This window comes from Ptychodera flava, chromosome 21, assembly GCF_041260155.1.
Source record: "Ptychodera flava strain L36383 chromosome 21, AS_Pfla_20210202, whole genome shotgun sequence".
Lineage (NCBI taxonomy): Eukaryota > Metazoa > Hemichordata > Enteropneusta > Ptychoderidae > Ptychodera > Ptychodera flava.
The window spans coordinates 18836860-18855823 of record NC_091948.1 but is presented as its reverse complement, the minus strand read 5'-3'; the positions used below and the strand labels follow the sequence as shown (position 1 = coordinate 18855823).

General features: G+C 38.3%; 1 protein-coding gene across 1 annotated transcript; it reads left to right on the top strand.

The window, feature by feature from the left end:
• The first annotated feature begins 1083 nt into the window (after positions 1–1083).
• On the top strand, positions 1084–9974 carry LOC139120988 (uncharacterized). The gene is made up of 8 exons (XM_070685571.1): positions 1084–1411; positions 2885–3449; positions 4419–4581; positions 5294–5456; positions 6489–6609; positions 7017–7132; positions 8177–8260; positions 8567–9974. Exons 2-8 carry the CDS (start codon positions 3087–3089, stop codon positions 8793–8795), a joined length of 1239 nt encoding a protein of 412 aa, XP_070541672.1. The 5' UTR covers positions 1084–1411; positions 2885–3086; the 3' UTR covers positions 8796–9974.
• Positions 9975–18964: the final 8990 nt, after the last annotated feature.

Below are 18964 nucleotides of genomic sequence, written 5' to 3'. Positions count from 1 at the left end.
AGATACATAGATACATAGATACATACATAGATACATAGATACATAGATACATACATACATACATACATACATACATACATACATACATACATACATACATACATACATACATACATACATACATACATACATACATACATACATACAGACAGGCCGACGGTAAAACTGAGTTCGATCATTGAAATCGCACACTGTTATCGTAAATTACTTTGTTACTCGTAATTGTATTCAGTAAGGAAATTTTATGAAACTCTGTCAATTTTATTTCATCCGACCAGAATTTCCTATTTCAGATGAATAAAAGTGAGCTTCGCCTAAAAAAATGCCATGTCAGCAGATTCCAATGACCCTTATAATTACGTTTTGCTGTCGTTTGGGTAGACTCTCGCCAGTCGCTTGTACCGCTTGGTTTCGCGTATCATTGGCGTAGCTTCCGGTATTTGCTGGTATAAGCGACTCCTCGTGCCTTCGGCACTCGACCTTGTGCCTTCGGCACTTGGCCTTGCGCCTTCGGCGCTCGATCGCCTATGTTGGATTGCTACCGCACTTACATGTAATAAAGTGACTCCGGTCAAAAGAAGACACGAGGGACTGTCGACAGTCTATCGTTTGGGTTAAGTATGGTATCGGAGCAACTCAGACTGGCATTTTATCATTAGACAGGATAAAGGGGTTGAGACAGATTGAGGTTGGGGTAGGTAGGTAGGTAGGGAGAGAGAGAGAGAGAGAGAGAGAGAGAGAGAAGAGAGAGAGAGGAGAGAGAGAGAGAGAGAGAGAGAGAGAGAGAGAGAGAGAGAGAGAGAGAGAGAGAGAGAGAGGGGCGACACATGCAAAAAGACAATTTGAAACCTAATCAAATTTCACAGTCAGGTTTCCAACTCATTCAAATTCTGTCAAGTAGAGTTTATCCTTATATCGTGACAGAACGAAAGGTAAGAATTGCGAGAATATAAGGTCATGCAGAAAGAATTAAGAACATTGTTATGGCCCTATATTCGATGAGGTGCTGAAGCATGTACAATGACGACACATATTCCATATAGCTTGTCGGCAACGGGTTGTGCGGTTCTGAAGAGCGCCCCCAATCCTGATTTTTTCAATGCGACAACAATAGTGTTATTTTCGTCTGTGGAAAAATACGTTCGGATAGATTTCAGGCTAAATATCGACACACCCGCTTATTTAAATCATTTGACGTTAAGAAGACACTTTATTTGTCAAGGAAAAGTTTAAAACGGTGATATGCTGGATTTCCGTGTGACTGAATGAGGCAATAGTGTTGTAAGCCGGCTATTTACGACGAAATGGCGGACTTCATAACAACGTAGTACTTCAATTGGATTCCAAAAACACGTTATCGGGATCTGAGTTGAGGAGGAAGATAATTGATGCGATTCCAACGTGTGTTTTGGTAAGTCAACGAAAAAGATGTGAGTTCTCAAAAATCAACGTATTCATGGTATGGTTCCAGACCTTTTCAACCGTCGAAGTTTACGGAAATATTAGGAGAGAGTCAGGTATATGTATTGGTTGACAATGAAAATATCCAGTCAGGATCGACGTAGTATCTGCCACATGATCAGTAGACTGGGAACGAAATTCGTTAGACTTTAATCAGGAATCATTGGTCATTAACTTGTCAGACGTGAAAACTTAAATGTTCAATATCTACTGGTTCAACGTCGTATTCAAAGTTTGATAAGACGCCAGGCGTCTTCTAACGTCAAAACCGTATACAGAAAGGAAAACATCGCCGGACTATTCAAAAACACCAAGGACCACACAAAAAGCACAACACCCGGTCAATCGCAGTACATCTCCCTCCTCTGCGTTTTGTGCCTCATAGCAGTCTTTCATTCCCCCTTCCTTCCTACACACCCTCCCCTCCTAGTCCCCTCTGTCGTCTAGTCTGTGTTTGTCAGTATCTGTTTGTCCACAGTGGATAGAGGGACTGTGGTTTGTCTAACTCATCTCTATCCGCATATTGCGGTTACACGGATAAAACCACGCCGTTTCTGTCAGTTGTGAATTACTCATGACCCCAGATCTGAGGATGGTTTTCAATGAACGTTTGAGGATGGTTTTCAATGAACGTTTACAAAAAAATCTTTTCGTAGACGATTTCTATAAGGCTTTAGTGGTGAACTCGATTAGTCCAACACCGTCTTTCGATAATTGTCCGCCATGTTTTGTTCGGTCAATTTGCTTGTCTCGCCATAATACAGTTCATGCCACAATCGAATGAAAAGATGGGCCTTTGATATCATGCCAACCGAATAATAAGCAATTTAACCCCTATTTTGTTTGAAATGGGCATTGTGTATCCGAGATAGCGCAAACATGGGCGATTTGGTGGCAAGGACCAAAACATTACCACCCTATATGTAATGTGGAGAGACACTTTCGTAGATCAAATTTGTGAAGTATGCGTAATATGTACTAATGGCCCAACATAAAAAAAATTACATTCAAATCTGTGACATTTTCACGTAAATGATTGTTGTTGCACCCTAAACTTACACACACACAAATCATAGGTGCAAACGATAGGTTCACAGTGACACAGAGATGAACCAACGAAAGGGTGTCTATATTCTAACCCTTGGTACGGTGGCCTCTGTATCTTTTAGCAATGATCCGTGCAAAATTACACGCAATGTGCCATTATAGGGTCACTTTTAGCATGTAAAGGCAAACAGAATAAGCATACACATAAATAAAAATATTTATTTCGACTTTTAAGATATAAAACAAGATAAAAGATGTAACCCTGCATCTATTATCTATGCAAAAACATCATAAACATAAACGTGATCACTTGCCTAAGTCATCCATGCAAAAATCATACACCAAGATCGAGATGTCTATCTTTTGTATCTTGCAGAATTAACGCTATCTCTGGGCAAGGTAACAAGTATACACAAAGAAGTCACCGGTATGGCACTGTATCAAACATCCGGACATTGCTGTACACTTACATCGATATGACGCAACACCGTCTGTGTTACCTATGCTCCCACTAATAGCAGTTGAATTCAAAAGATCAGCAGTGCGCATACATCGACTTGCCGTGAAAATCAAGCCAGATGCCAAGTGCATTGAAGTTCACATCAGCCAGCCGCTTTCTATCGGCTTCAACGACAAGGTCATGCTTCAAAACCAGGAAAGCCTCGCTCTTCTTTGTTGGACTGGCAATCGTCACTGTATTTTACATATTCGTCCATTATCGGAACAATGAACACCAACGATGGACTATCTTGCCAACTAGTGAGCCTATTGATGAGAGGGTACAATGGCATAACACACGGACATATTCGAGAAACAATCTCCCAGAAAGAATGGAAAACGTTAATGTTTTAGAGATGCCAGCGCTTGCACATGATCAAAACGACATTGGCAATGTCGTAAATTCGACTTCCAGTGAAACCTCGAAAGGAAAACCAGTCAAGGTGAGCGGTGTTAGGCGGGAGCGCCCTCTATAGTATCGATAGTATATGATGCTAACGAATCAATAGGTAGAACCTTTGTAGACAGGCCAATCAAAAGATGAGGTTCTTTTGAAATCCGATTTATTTGCTTTTCAGTCCAACCGAAAACTTTTCGTAGAAATTTCATTAAAAACAAAAATGATGAATTCTACTTCAGGGATATCCAATAGTATGTTAAAAACAACAACAAGGGAGTTTTCGATGGTGGTATTTTAAATAATTTTGGGCAAAAAGGTGGCGGGGGAAAGTGAAGGCTGTTCGCTACTGCCCTCGCGCCACGATTGTTAAAAGCTTCCCCTGCCATCATATATATCCCTCGCTCCCTCCCCACTAGTAAAAATGCCTAGCGCCCTTCTCGCAGCACACATACTCTCCAATTCCCTGCTCTCAACAACAAAAGTTCCAAACTTCCCCCTAATTTACACATGTTTTTGTCCTTCCTACTAAAATGTGCTATCTTTCATGTTTGTATTGACTTATTTTTACTATAGACTCAAAAATCGCGCTCTCGTTCTGAGTTGGAGAACGATGACGCTAGCAGTGATACCATTGATATGACAAAATCATAAAAAAAAACAGTACGCCCGAATCACCGATATGATGATGTTGAACTTGCCAGCGGAGTTACCCGCATTCGATGATAAGTTTGCCCGCTGTTCGTTTTTCAAGTGGCCCACGATGAAATGAAAACAAAATTTTCCCCGTCCACAATTATATAAGAGTCGCACGCCTTCTTCCCCGCCTACTAACGTAAAAGAACGACCCTGGTCCCCACCCACTGAGAGAATAAAATATATATATAGTACCGAATCGCTTGCGAACATCTTTTTCCCCACCAATCAGCTGATCCTGTATACCTTGTGTTTATCTCAAGCGAGTTATTGTTCTATTGGCTTTGTTGTTCCTATCATACATCGCTATATTTTCCAGCACAATGTTTGTCCTGGTTCACTGACGATGATTCGAACATCTTCACAATGGTTCCGGCTTCGATACCTGCCAGATGTTCCTGTGTTTTTGACAGAGGACAATGTGTACCCCAGTTTAACGAGCGACTACCCACCATTTGGTATCAAGGGTGTATCAGTCGAAGGTAAGCTATGTCTAGTAGCGACGGCTAACTGACCAGCAATGCACGTTAGGGATATTAAATTCCCAAGAAGTTTAAATATTACCGTTTTGTTGGTGAAATTTTCGGGTTTTTTTTTTTGCAGAATAAATCAACGATTTCGGAGTTACAAACATCCGGCTGACGAAATTTGAATTTGATATGTATGTATGTATGTATGTATGTATGTATGTATGTATGTATGTATGTATGTATGTATGTATGTATGTATGTATGTATGTATGTATGTATGTATGTATGTATGTATGTATGTATGTATGTATGGATGGATGGATGGATGGATGTATGTATGTATGTATGTATGTATGTATGTATGTATGTATGTATGTATGTATGTATGTATGTATGTATGTATGTATGTATGTATGTATGTATGTATGTATGTATGTATGTATGTATGTATGTATGTATGTATGTATGTATGTATGTATGTATGTATGTATGTATGTATGTATGTATGTATGTATGTATGTTTCTGGTTGCATGCATGTTTCCATATGTTTATATGTATCTATGTTCCTATTTACCTATGAAATAAAACCGTTCACAAGGTCGCAATGTTAGTAAGAGTGTAGACGTATATTATATGGCCGATTCATTCACTTTTATTTGACCAGAAGGTTTTTGTTTAACTACCATAACTTCGTTTTGGTCTGTGCATATATCACTGAAACAGAGATGAAGAAATTACTCAGAATATTGCCGGATTTATGGATGTACGACCGACAATCGGTCGAAGGAAAGCAATGCATTCATTGCACTCTAACAACGGAAAGTCAACTGCCAAGTCCAAGAAGAGACTTTACAAGTAGAAGATATGTACAACACATACATTACAGGTACTGCCTCCAAGTCCTGACAGATGAACGAATCATTATATTGATAACCTGGATATAAAGGGCATTGAACCTGTGTATCTGATATCTTGATTAAAATTAGGAGGAAAGATACGAATTTAAACATCCATGTCTAATAAGAATAAAGAGGAAAGCAGACAATGAATCAGGTCATTGTGTCTTGGAATCAATCTGGTTTTGTGTTTGCAGATAGAGATAGGGCATTTTCATTAAACCGTTGGTGTTTTATTTCAAAATAATAACTTTCATCCCGATCGAATTTCAGTCAATAAATGGATGGGATTGCTGAAATATTCTTTATTTACCTGGAGGAAAGACGTTTCATTTCTCACAGGTAAAAAGAGGTGTTTTTGAACAAAAACATTTTGAAGTTTGAGACCCGATTATCTGTTCAGTCACCTGTAATGGTTAGGAATGGGGTAAATATGAATGAACAATGTTGAAATAGATCACAATCACCAGTCAACCACATTTCTGTTGCCAACAACGTTGCAATCGTCATGATGGATTACTGAGTAGAAATAATCGGAAGAACAGAGTTACAGTAATATACTAGACTTGCTCCAAGTCTGTGGGCATATAATTATCAAAACATATAATGAATTGAAGTTCTAAACATCAGCAGACCGACACGCTAATAGTAGGCTGTTGCATATATCGTGGGGTGAACGCCTTGGCCAGGTAGTATGCCAAGAAAAGCCAGGCGACTGGGGGCCAGTCTATGTACGTACTAGACTGAAAGGGCCATCGCTCGAGGGAGCGCAGAGAGCGCCCTCAAGCGACGGATCTTCCAGTCTAGTAATGTACGTGTTCATAGATCATACAGACCTGAATTGCGGTTCATCACAAAACTAGGCTTAATCCAACAATATCGCAGTTTGGCAATTACCATGAACATTTCTTCTTTCGAACCAAGTTTTCTTTGAAAACAATTTTGTAAAACACCCGCTGTAAACAACCTCAGAAAACGAAGATGAAAAAGATTTCCTGAAATACCTCTCGTAATATTTGCAGATTTAACGTTGACAAGCTGCCAGCTTCGGACAAGTCACATCCATGGAAATCAAGTTTCGTTGTGACAAGTGTAAATGGCCTTGAAAAGTTTAAGACGAATAGAGTAAACGGGAGTATACAGGTAAGCTAAGTGAATGTCTTTGCTTCGGAGTCAACCCCAATGGCGATCGACGAAATATGTAAATCATAAACTTTTAAATATTCGATTCGGCAAAAAAGTATCGATTTAATATCAGAATTTTAGTTATCAAGTGAGATTTATACTGGAGATAGAAACTTTGACAAAAGATTGTATGATCAATGCATAATGAATAAACTATTATATTGTAGTTTCCTTTCGATACGATATAAAAATGCCAAATTATAGGTTAACTGCACATGCGCAATACCTGTGTTGATCAGTATATAACGGAATGTACTGGTGTTGAACGGTTATCATTTATGCAGTCGGAATTCATCAAAACGTAGATTTGCTGTTGCAATTACGATGATTATGATCCGCATAGTATTGGATCTTCTTTTCTGCAGGGATTGGAAAATGCTGAAAAAGTTATATTGATTTTGATCGTACAAAAGAGCCATGGTGATTGGGAAAGGATCAAACAGTGGATTAAATGGCATGCAACCGATAGAACAAGATCTTTGTAAGTGGATTCACGTATTCACGATAGATAGAGAGACGGACTGGTCAATGTTGAGTGGGGCAGAAGGGAATGTGACGAAGAAACATAGATCTGATGGGACGGGACTGTTGACACTCTTGTGAAAATGTTTGCAGAGTTGTGACTTATGAGTACTTGGGTATCACTATTGATAGTATATTATGCTGGCGTTTTCATGTTGAAGCAATGTTGAAAAAGCTTAATTCCCATATATTGTCTTCGAAAATTAAGGTCTTTTAATGTAAGGAAAGAGATCCTGTCTGCATTTTACAATGCCGTTATCAGCAGTGTTTTAAGTTATTGTATTGTCTGTTGGGGTTGTAACATCTCAAAGCAAGAGAAAGCTAGGCTTGACAAAATCATAAAGAAGGTGGAAACAATCATCGGAAATTCACAGCGACAAGTTGACCTTATCTACCGTGACCGACTTGATAAGAAAGTAACCCTTACTCTGACCGATGAGACTCATCCACTACATCACGACTTGGTCGATAAACGCATTGTTAGAAGTGGCAGACTTAGGCCACCGGTAGCCCGTACCCAGCGTTACGCAAACTCTTTTATTCCACAAGCTATCGGTCTTTTTAACGCAAATTTTAATCGTGGAAATTAACAGCCATGTTCATTTTGTCTTTGTTTTCGCTTTCATGGCCTTGTGTTTTTTGTGCTTTTTGACTTTTGAATTTTTTTTTGTATCGTTCGTCAAGCAGGCATTCAAATTGCCCTTTTAGGGATTTAATAAAGTTTTATCTTATCTTTATCTTATGTTATCTTACTCTTAGAGAAGTAAATGTCAGACAATGAAACGATGAAGTTAGAGACAACTTGGCGAGACAGATGTAAAGAGACTGAAAGATCATACTTGTAAGGATGGCAATATAAAACAACTACAGTGTGCGATCGCATCTTACAATATCGACCATGGACTTGGTAGAGATTAACATGAAAAAACTAAGAGAAAGAAGAAACCAGTCTTAGTTATATAGCTACATGGTTGTTTAAATGAATGTGTTTATTTTCTTCCAGGGCGAATGAGTCAAATGGCGCACAAGTCATCATATCGGAAGTTCGAATAATTCATCCGGACTTTCTTCGATACATCCGGGAGTTGTAAGTTTGAACGTTGGCTTCGACAAATATGTAGAGTATTTTACTAGTGATGTGTATATTTCAACTCCATTGCATGCTTGTCACCTTTATCGATCATATTTACTCGTTTTGGATTGTATGAACAACGAGATTCGTGACGTCGAAAAATGTAGAAAGTTACTGTAGAACAAGACCAGCTATAGAGGTTTGTGGAGTGACAGTAGATGACAAAAGGCGGAAACGACAAGACTTTAAGAATCAAACGAACCATTTCAACCACTCCGACAACTCTTCTTTACCTCCAATTCCCAACCCTCTTCTCAACAGATATGTGGAAAATGTGATTGATCGTCCCTCCAGGGAATTCATCACCTCAATTCTGACCTTTCACATCTGTGACTATGTCCGTATCCATGGCAACTTCTTTCCCTTGGGAACAGTGGATTATTCCTTCGAAGGTCAGCGGGGAAATCTCATGAACCGTATTATCGTCGAAGAGAAGGTATTCGAGAAAATGGAAATGGAAGGTTTAGTCAAAAGAGACACAAGGTCATGAGCAAGGTTGTCGTGACCTGAAGAGTAACCTTTTACCTTGTTCCGTTCTTACGTTCGTATGGCACTCTTTTCCAGTCTGATATTAGCACTGGCATAGAAATGGACATATGATTGAACTGTGGAAAGTAAAAAGTAATGCGTTTTTATACGTGTTGATCATGCGCACTTATGTATTTTTTTATGATCAAAAATTCACTTGAGCAAATTGGGAAAAAATCTATTTCTACGTCAACGCTTCCTTTTTCTCTTATGAGAGAGAGAGAGAGAGAGAGAGAGAGAGAGAGAGAGAGAGAGAGAGAGAGAGAGAGAGAGAGAGAGAGAGAGAGAGAGAGAGAGACCGACCTTGTCAATGATATTTTATTCAAAAATGAGAAAATCTACACTGACTGTAATTTTAACTACTATAATCCCTCTCGCAATTTCAAAACCGCAGTTTGAGTGAAAACAGATCAATCTTGTCAACACTGTTAGTCCTTCAGGAACAAGCAATTTAAACGTTCAATTGATATTTCACCGACCTGCGGCAAAAGAGGGCGCGATAAAGCAATCATCAGTGCATACCAATGCTACACATTTCGTGATGAGACGAGAAACATTTGATGTCATGGAGACATAGAAGAAAAGTGCAAAAGTTGAAATATGTTATTCCATCTTTCCGAAGAATTTATGAAGGTAGAATGTGTCTGGAACAAAAATATTCGCACTCAAAGTTTTACTATTCTTTCCTGATCTATCAATTGTGGGGCCAAAGCTCCAAGACTTGGAGTATAAAAATTTTCACCGTCAGTTTTTCTTAAATCAATTTTTTTTTTATTTTCCCAATATAGAGTTAACCCAGGTATAAACAGTGATTATGATGGCTCAAAATTATCACTATACTTTGTCATCTCATCTTATAAATACTGTACAAAGCTGTCGTCAAATTATGAAGACCAACAGCATTTCAGCTGCATCTAAGAATTAACTGAATTTCCTGACGTTCATAATTACACATAGGAAGTGATACAGTAAAAATATCTCGTTGTACTATGTTGTAATTGCCAGTGATGCTATTAATACTTTTCATGTCAGTGTCCCTGTTCTATAAATTTGTTTTCTAACAATAGTGAGATGTACACTTTTCTACATTTCTCGAGTTCAATAAATGTGTCCCAAGGACACTGAAAGTCATGATTCACCGAGACGATGGTACGCCCTCTAGAGGCATTATTGTCAACGGGCCAAGAGAGACTGATGGTGACTCTCTCTACTACCTCCATCCACAGGAACTCACCTGCCGAGAAACGCCGGGCGGCATTCTTTATTTATAACACACCTCATCCGCAGTCTGTGTTCTAATTCTCCAATTGATAGTCACGTGGGATGCGTTCTTTTTGTGCTGATCCACGTAAACGACGTCATCAGGCATCATTTGTCGGAACTGTTGCCTTTGCCTGCTAGGCATCAGGTCCGAAAAATGATGCCCGCTGACGTCAAAAAAAACATTGGCGCATGCGCGAACTGGAATGTAAACAAAGATGTCGTCTGCGGCCGAGCGAAACGATAGTCGACAAATTTCTCTGTTTATCCTACTTTCTTAAGAAGAACTGAATGCTCTGGTTTCCAACAAGAACTCGAAACGAACGAAAACGATAGTCAAAGGTGCATTGAACGTTTTGCAGAAGTATTGCGACCCTATGGGGAAAATACTTTTTTTTGCCGAACCACTTCAACATATTACATCATTCATGCGACTAGTTTTGTGTATAGTACGTTCTTATGCATGGCTACGGATGAGGTGTGTTATAAAACACATATTAACTGGCCACGCGGGCGACAGCATACGTCTTTAACCCCTCGGGCCTGTAAGTCACCCCCAAAACAGACTGTTTCCCTCGGCCTACGGCCTTGGGGAAACGGTCTATTTTTGGGGGTGACTCACAGTCCCTCGGGGTACAGATGCAGGCTCATGGCCAGTCAATATGTGTATATTATAACACATCTCATCCACAGTCTGTGTTCTAATTCGCCAATTGATAGTCACAGTCCCTCGGGGTACAGACGCATGCTGTTGCCCTCATGGCCAGTCAATATGTGTATATTATAACACACCTCATCTGCAGTCTGTGTTCTAATTCGCAAATTGATAGTCACAGTCCCTCGGGGTACAGACGCATGCTGTTGCCCTCATGGCCTGTCAATATGTGTATATTGTTATTCAGCACCCGTTCACACCTATGCCCACGTCGAAATCAAGCTATTGAAACCACGGCTCCTGTAACGTGTATTTCGTGCGGACATTTTTACGAAAGAGTGTATTAAAATTGTAAGGAACTGGACATAAATTACAGGGGGGGGGGTGGGCCGGTGTTTTTTGAAACACTGCTGCATCAAAAATAGTGACCCTTCAAAAGTTCATGCACAAAAATTAGTGACCCTCCCCCTTATCCGTGCATGAAAATAAGTGACCCTACCCTGTTACTCAATACCCCCCAACAAACCCGCAATGTGTTCAGGACCTTCTTCTGACTTGCTATACTTTTGAAGTTCCCTCCCAAAAGGAAGGCAGAATGTGGCGGATATAACGCTTTGTCCAAAAAATATCAAATCATATGTGTGTGATAATTCATGTAAATGTACTTTGTTGAAGTGGCAGGTGAAAAGTGCATGCGTGTACAAAAAATGTAATTTTTAGATTTCATCGATAATGTTGATTCACTATACATGGTAGTCGACTATAGGAAAACTATGAACATGTATTTTCCAATATAAAACTAGCAATATCTGTTCATCTATAGATGTTTAATAACTGATATGAATATACTTGATTTGCATGGGTTGTTTACAAATGCTCATGTGAACAAGATATTTGATTTTGGAATTTCGCTCAAAATGTTGATCAACTATACATGGGAGTCAATGACAAAACTGTAAAAAAAAATTTTCACAATTACAAATATGCACTATTTTGTGCATATATGTACCCTGAATAATTGATATAATTGTACTTGATTAGAAGAGGGTGGTGACACATGCATCCGTGTACAAGAAATTTGTTTTTGGAATTTCGCATAAAATGTTGATCCATTATACATTGTTGTCTATGACGAAACTATAATATTTTTAAAATACAAAACTTGGCAAATCTGTGTATTTATGTATGCTTGATTATTGATATCAATGTTCTTGATTAGACTAGAGTGGTTACATTGAAGTCCATGTATGTGCAAGAAATTTGATTTTGGAATTTCACCGAAATGTTGATTCATTATACATGGCAGTCTATGATGAAACCCTATGAATAATTTTTATTCAATACAAAAATAGGAAAATCTGTCCATTTATGTACACTCGATTATTGGTATTAATGTTCACGATGAGACTAAAGTGGTTTCAAGTCAATGGTTGTGCGAGAAATTTGATTTTAGCATATCACTGAAATGTCGATTGACTATGCATGGCAGCCTATGATGAAACTATGAATATTTTTTTCCAATACAAAAGTAGGTAAATCTGTGCATTTATGTACACCTTATTATTAGTATTAATGTTCATGACTTAGACTAGAGTGGTTTCTAGTCAATGGTTGTGCAAGAAATTTAATTTTGGAATTTCATTGAAATGTCGATTCACTATGCATGGCAGTCTATGATGAAACTATCAATATTTTTTTTCCAATACAAAAGTAGGTAAATCTGTGCATTTATGTACACTTGATTATTGGTATTAATGTTCATGATTAGACTAGAGTGGTTTCAAGTCAATGGTTGCCCAAGAAATTTGATTTTGGAATTTCACTGAAATGTCGATTCACTATGCATGGCAGCCTATGATGAAACAATGAATATTTTTTTCCAATACAAAAGTAGGTAAATCTGTGCATTTATGTACACGTAATTATTAGTATTAATGTTCATGACTAGGCTAGAGTGGTTTCAAGTCAATGGTTGTCCAAGAAATTTGATTTTGGAATTTCACTGAAATGTCGATTCACTATGCATGGCAGCCTATGATGAAACTATGAATATGTTTTTTCCAATACAAAAGTAGGTAAATCTGTGCATTTATGTACACCTAATTATTAGTATCAATGTTAATGATTAGACTAGAGTGGTTTCAAGTCCATGGTTGTGCAAGAAATTTGATTTTGGAATTTCACCGAAATGTTGATTCACTATACATTGTAGGCTATGTTCAAAAGTTGTTCGACCTGAAGCTTCCAGTTGTTATTGATGACATTTTGCACTATTCTGAATAGTTTGTATTCTGTCAATGTCCTCATAAGATAAAAACTGTACATAAAGCGGCATGAACATTTGACACTGACCTATACCCAATGTATTGTCAATGGGAGAATGATATCAAATAAGTGATCTCCCAAATTGTTATTGAAAGCGTCATTATAGGGGACAGTTTATATGCACAATAGAGGAGTTGAATAAGTAGAAATCATGACAACTTAAATCAATGTGGCTGCTTGGATCATCAATACATTGTTTATTATACCCTTTAAATTTGCGCCCGAAGGGCGCGCCGAAAATGGAAATGACAGAAAATGAAAGTGCCAGGAGGTATTTTTTCTTTTTTCTGTATTCCATATTCTTCAATACGTGCACATGCTATTTCAGCTTTGATGCATAAAAAAAGGTGACCCTCCCCCATAGGCTTGCACAAAATTTTATGACCCTTCAAATATGCTTGCGCGAAAAATGGCGACCCCCCCAAAAAACACCGCCCCCCCTGTAATTTGTGTACAGTCCCTAAAGACTGTATTTTATGCGAGGCCCGCCTAAACTCCCGATGAGGTCCGACGGTCCCTCCCGACAAAATCCCGATAGCTAAATGTATTTCGTGCGGACATTTAATGAAAAAAATGTATTAAATTAAAATGTAAAGAATGTAATTCTTGCAGACCGTTCATGTAAAATGTGTGTTAAGTCACAGTCCCTCTATCCAGGGACTGTGGTAAAATGTAAAGAATGGAAGATCCGTCGCTCGAGGGCGCTCTCTACGCTCCCTCGAGCGACGGTGTTTCAGTCTGGTACATAGACCAATAGACCCTCGAGGGTCTATGATAGATAGATAGACCCTAGTCGCCTGGCTTTTCTCGGCAGCTGAGATACTACCTGGCCAAGGCGTTCACCCCACGATCTGTGCAACAGCCTACCATTAGTGTGTCGGTCTGCTGATGTTTAGAACTTCAATTTATTATATGTTTTGATAATTATATGCCCACAAACTTGGAGCAAGTCTGGTATATGAAAAGCTGCATCAAACACGATCCTCATAAAAAAATTGAGACCATGGCAAAATTAGAGACAACAAAATTGTAGATGACCCATAGCGAACTATAATTACCAGGCACTGTCATACATGAGCAGTATTCAAAGTATACGAGGTCATTTCGCGTAATATAATGTTTACGACTTTGTGTACTATGTACAAAAATTACCAATCACGAAGGAGAGAGGGTTACATTTTGTTTGAAGTATATACGTAGTTTCACTGACCAGATCTCCGCTTTCCGAATCCGGCCAGGAGGTTTTTTGCATAGGCCAGCAATTTCGCATAGGCCTACTGGTAGAACGGGGCTGTCAAACTGTCCATTCACCATGATAAGGGACCGTTCAGTTTTTACAGCCTGGGGGGGGTGGCAAAATTTTGTCGCCGGTGTTCAAAAAAATATAGACCCCCCTGCATTTTTCGTGAAAGAAAGATGACCCCCCTTTGTCAGACGAAAAAAATTTGATGACACACCCCCCCCCCCCACTGAAAAATAACCAAAACCAATATGTCAAATTTACCCGCACAGTTTGGATTTGAACTGCGGTGCGCGGCGCACTTTATCCGTGTAGCAAAGATGCCAGTGCACAAACTTCTCAGCCACATCCATACAAACGTCTATTAATTAGGACGACTGTAAGGCAATTTTTAACTTCATTTCCATAGACAACTTATGTCCATGGACATTGTATAAAGTAAACTTTATTGGAGTGGCCAGTGGTTCGCCAAAGGCAGCCCTCCGGTTAAGAGGGTCATGGGCCATCGCATAAAGTAAACTTTACTGGACAGGGCCGCTGAAGGCGTCCGGCTGTTAAGATGGTCATGGGGTATTACATAAAGTCAATTTATTGTAATGGGCCGCAGTAGGCGGCCCGCCGGTAAAGAGGGTCGATCATGGCCATGGCATAAAGTGAACTTTACTGTAGGTATTATGTTTTTGAAAATGTGGTGACCCCCCTTTCCTACCAGTGAAAAAGCGATGACCCCCCTTCGCGGATTCCAAAATTACGATGAACCCCCCCTGGATTTTGCCAGCCCCCCCCCGCCGTAAAAACTGAACGGTTCCTAAGGACACCGGCATTGCGGTCTCTCTTTCATTCACACCCACGACATGTTTTTGTATAACGATAGTAGCACGTACTTTACACTGTCGATGTCGAGTAAACTCTACAAGTTTAGTCATATGACTCATAATCGTAGATCTTTGTGCCATTCGCGACTTGCCATACGTATATCGACAAGTTGCAATGCAGGCGCGAAAATCGAAATTTAATATTTCAAAAAAGCAATGGTGAAATTTTTTCTCTTCGCTGAGGAAGTAAGTTTTGACCGTGATCTAATGTTTTCATATGGCTGGGTATCCCCAAATAGAGATTTTGACCCCGAAATCTATATTTGAAAAGAAAAGGTCATGATTTTCATAAGGGCGAGATTAAAGAAAGTCCATTGACGCGTAGATCCTGTGGCATGATTGGCTGGAGTACGTTCTGAATACTAATTTGTGTAATTTTTTTATGCAAATTATTTACCGAGGAGTGACGACACTTTCACCTCACGCACGCGAGTGAGGTGAATTGGGATTTGACTATACAGGACAGTGAACAATGCAGAAATTATGTGAAAAGGACAGAACTTAGTGTTTATCATTGACATAATGTTGAAACTTTGAATACTGGTGTAAAGGTTGAAAAATCCACACTTCAATATTTTGTTCTCACGGCAGTGTGACGCAAAAATGACGTGAAAACCGCAAGTTCCCGGATGTCCGCGGTCAAGAACATGGTTGATCGATTAGGGACGGACCATTAGATCTTAGGAGGGGGTTGGTCAAAAACAAAAAAAAAAATTCACAGCAGAAAGTTAGGAAAAAAAAATCTTCAAACAAGTTTGCCAAAAAAAAAAATAAAAAAATAAGAATACAAATGCGTAAAAAAAAATTTGCAAAGGTCTTAAAAAATCTTGAATTTTTTTAGATTTTACCGACAGGAAGCAACTTTCTGTATTTTTAGTACATCCTCCAGGCACATTTTTAATTTTAATTTATACATTTAGAGTGACTGTATCCCTTATACTGGAAGTTGTGATTATCTTATATTTTCAGGACTTTTGTATTCTGATCACTTGAAAATTATAAAATTATAGAGCCTGTTTTCTACTTGTTTCCTGCGTACAAACCAAGCAGGTACACTAGGTATAACATTGAAACTATGGTATGGTTGTCAAGACAGAAAGTTATATTTGCCTTTTAAGATCAAGGTGAACAGATGCAGGCCACATCAGGTTCAATTTTTCACAGCATTTTATTGCAATGATGAATGCATGAATTGGTTGACAAGTAGACACGTCAATAATGATAAAACAACATATCAAGTCATTATGTATTATTTTGCTTTTAAAAAGGCATTCTCAATTTTTTTCTCTCAAAAAACAGTCTTAAAAACAACAGCAACACATTTTTAAACATTCAAAGATACACTACGTAGAATGTCATCTATCCAACAAATCCCAACACAAAAACACACAAAAGGGTTGAACTTTGAAGGTTTCTCTATAGCAAATATTGAATAAATCTGCACGAATAATCGTTTGTGTGTATTATTTTGCATTTAAAAAGGCATTTTCAATTTTTTTTCTCAAAAAAGAGCCTTAAAAACAACAGCAACACATTTTTTGCTCACGTGTTCACACGCGTGAGCATATTTCGCAGCGATGTCTGTCTGTCTGTCTGTCTGTCTGTCCGTCTGTCTGTCTGTCTGTCTGTGTGTCTGTCTATCTGTTGGTCAGATATCTCAAAAACGGCTGATCAGATCAGAATCGAATCTATTACATAGATTCAGTTAGCAAATGGCAATAACTGATTAGTTTTTGGTGGGTGTAGCTTGCATACTTTTTGCTCATTTGCATAATTAATGATTTTAGAAAAAACGGATATACATTAAAAGCAACTGCACACAATGTGATGAGATTTGCTACAAATGTTGATCACACCAAGATATATCAGCAGTGGGAATCATTAAGGGATGACATGAAAGATAGTTGCTAATTTGCATATTTAATGAACTTTCCTAATTAGGAATATATATCTGAGTTGACACGATCAAAATTGACCAAACTTGCTACATGTATTGAAGATACTATGATACAATATTATTGAAAGTCATTTAGCATTTTCTCTTCAGCCAATTCCTAATTTGCATATTTAATGAACTTTCGTAATTAGGGATATATATCTGAATTGACTTGACCAAAGTTGATGAAACTTGCTATATACATTAAAGATACTATGATACAACATTATTGAAAGTCATTAAGCATTTTTCCTTCAGCCAATTCTTAATTTGCATTTTCAATGATCTTTTCTAATTAGGGATATATACTGGGATTTACTTGATCAAAGTTGGCAAAACATGCTGTGTACATTGATGATTATACAAGGTTAAAACAATATTGAAAGTCATTTCACATTTTCATGTCAGCTGATTTATAATTTGCATATCTAATGAGCTTTCACAGTTTGGCATATATGGCTTCAAGGACTTGGCTAAAGGTAATTACACTTACTATATAAAGTGGTGGTACAATGACAGCAGTCAAAGAAGGTATTTTTATTCTAGCTAATTACGTATTTGTATACTTCATGATCTTTTAGAGTTAATCGGCGGTGAATATTGTTCATTATGTTGATCATAATACTTTCAATGAACTTGCAAACATGTGCCAAAGGTTCAAATTTACACATAACTACAATAATAATGAAACACGTGAGCATTTTCAGTTCATATCTGGTTTAACATTCACGATACACTACGTAGAATGTCATCTATCCAACAAATCCCAACACAAAAACACACAAAAGGGTTGAACTTTGAAGGTTTCTCTATAGCAAATATTGAATAAATCTGCACGAATAATCGTTTGTGTGTAGCAAATGCTGAATGACAATTATCTCAAGAATTTTTCCACCACAAAAAAGAGCATGATTTAAAAAATTCTTAAGGGACTTATGTAGCAATTTCAAAGAAATTGGACAAGCCCTTTCAAAGAATACAGATTTTTTGACCATAAATGACATAAATTGCCCTAAAAAGACAAATGTTGAAATTTCACCACATCAATACACATCCAATCAATTTGGACATGCTGCTACTGAGAAATAGATGCTTTGATCAAAAAAGGGCAAAAATTGCCCTAAAAACACAAATATGCAATTTCACTATATTTTGCAAACAGCTTCTCAGCTTGTCAAAATCAATTGTAAATCATGAGATATGCATGATGTTTGGTGGGATGAATGTACGCATTTCACCATGCAGTAGAAAGGGAAGCCAGGAAACCCAAATAGTCAATTTTCAAAACTATAGGAAGCTACTGAGGACCAAGAAGACCATGTTTCAGAGGAAGATGTGTAATCTGAAAAAATACTCCCCAAGTGCCACCAAATAACACCATTTTAATCTCTATTTTTCAAAAGCTCCAACGGCAGGAGAGGGGGACACCCCCTCCTGATCTCCCCCCCGACCGCTTGCGCGGTCGCTTGTGGTGCTTCGCACTGTCATTGGTTGTGCAAAAATCAGTCTCTGATTCCACTACTTCTTCATTGCCTTCTGTTCCAGTATTAGGCAATACTGTTGGACATTCAGTGCGCAAGATGATCTGCAACGTTTCGCGAAATCTATCAGCAATATAAATCACTAGGCCATATGTATGTTAGGGTTACAGCACACAATCTTATTTGCACTAGTGATATGGATGTGCATTGTATCCTCAGACAGCGTCGAACTAAAAAAAAATTATAAATCTGAAAAGTTACTCAGAAAAAAAAAATTAGCGCAGCTTTTCTCATTTGGAATTTTTTTTTTTCACAATTTCATTGTGACCAACCCCCTCCCAAGATCTAATGGTCCATCC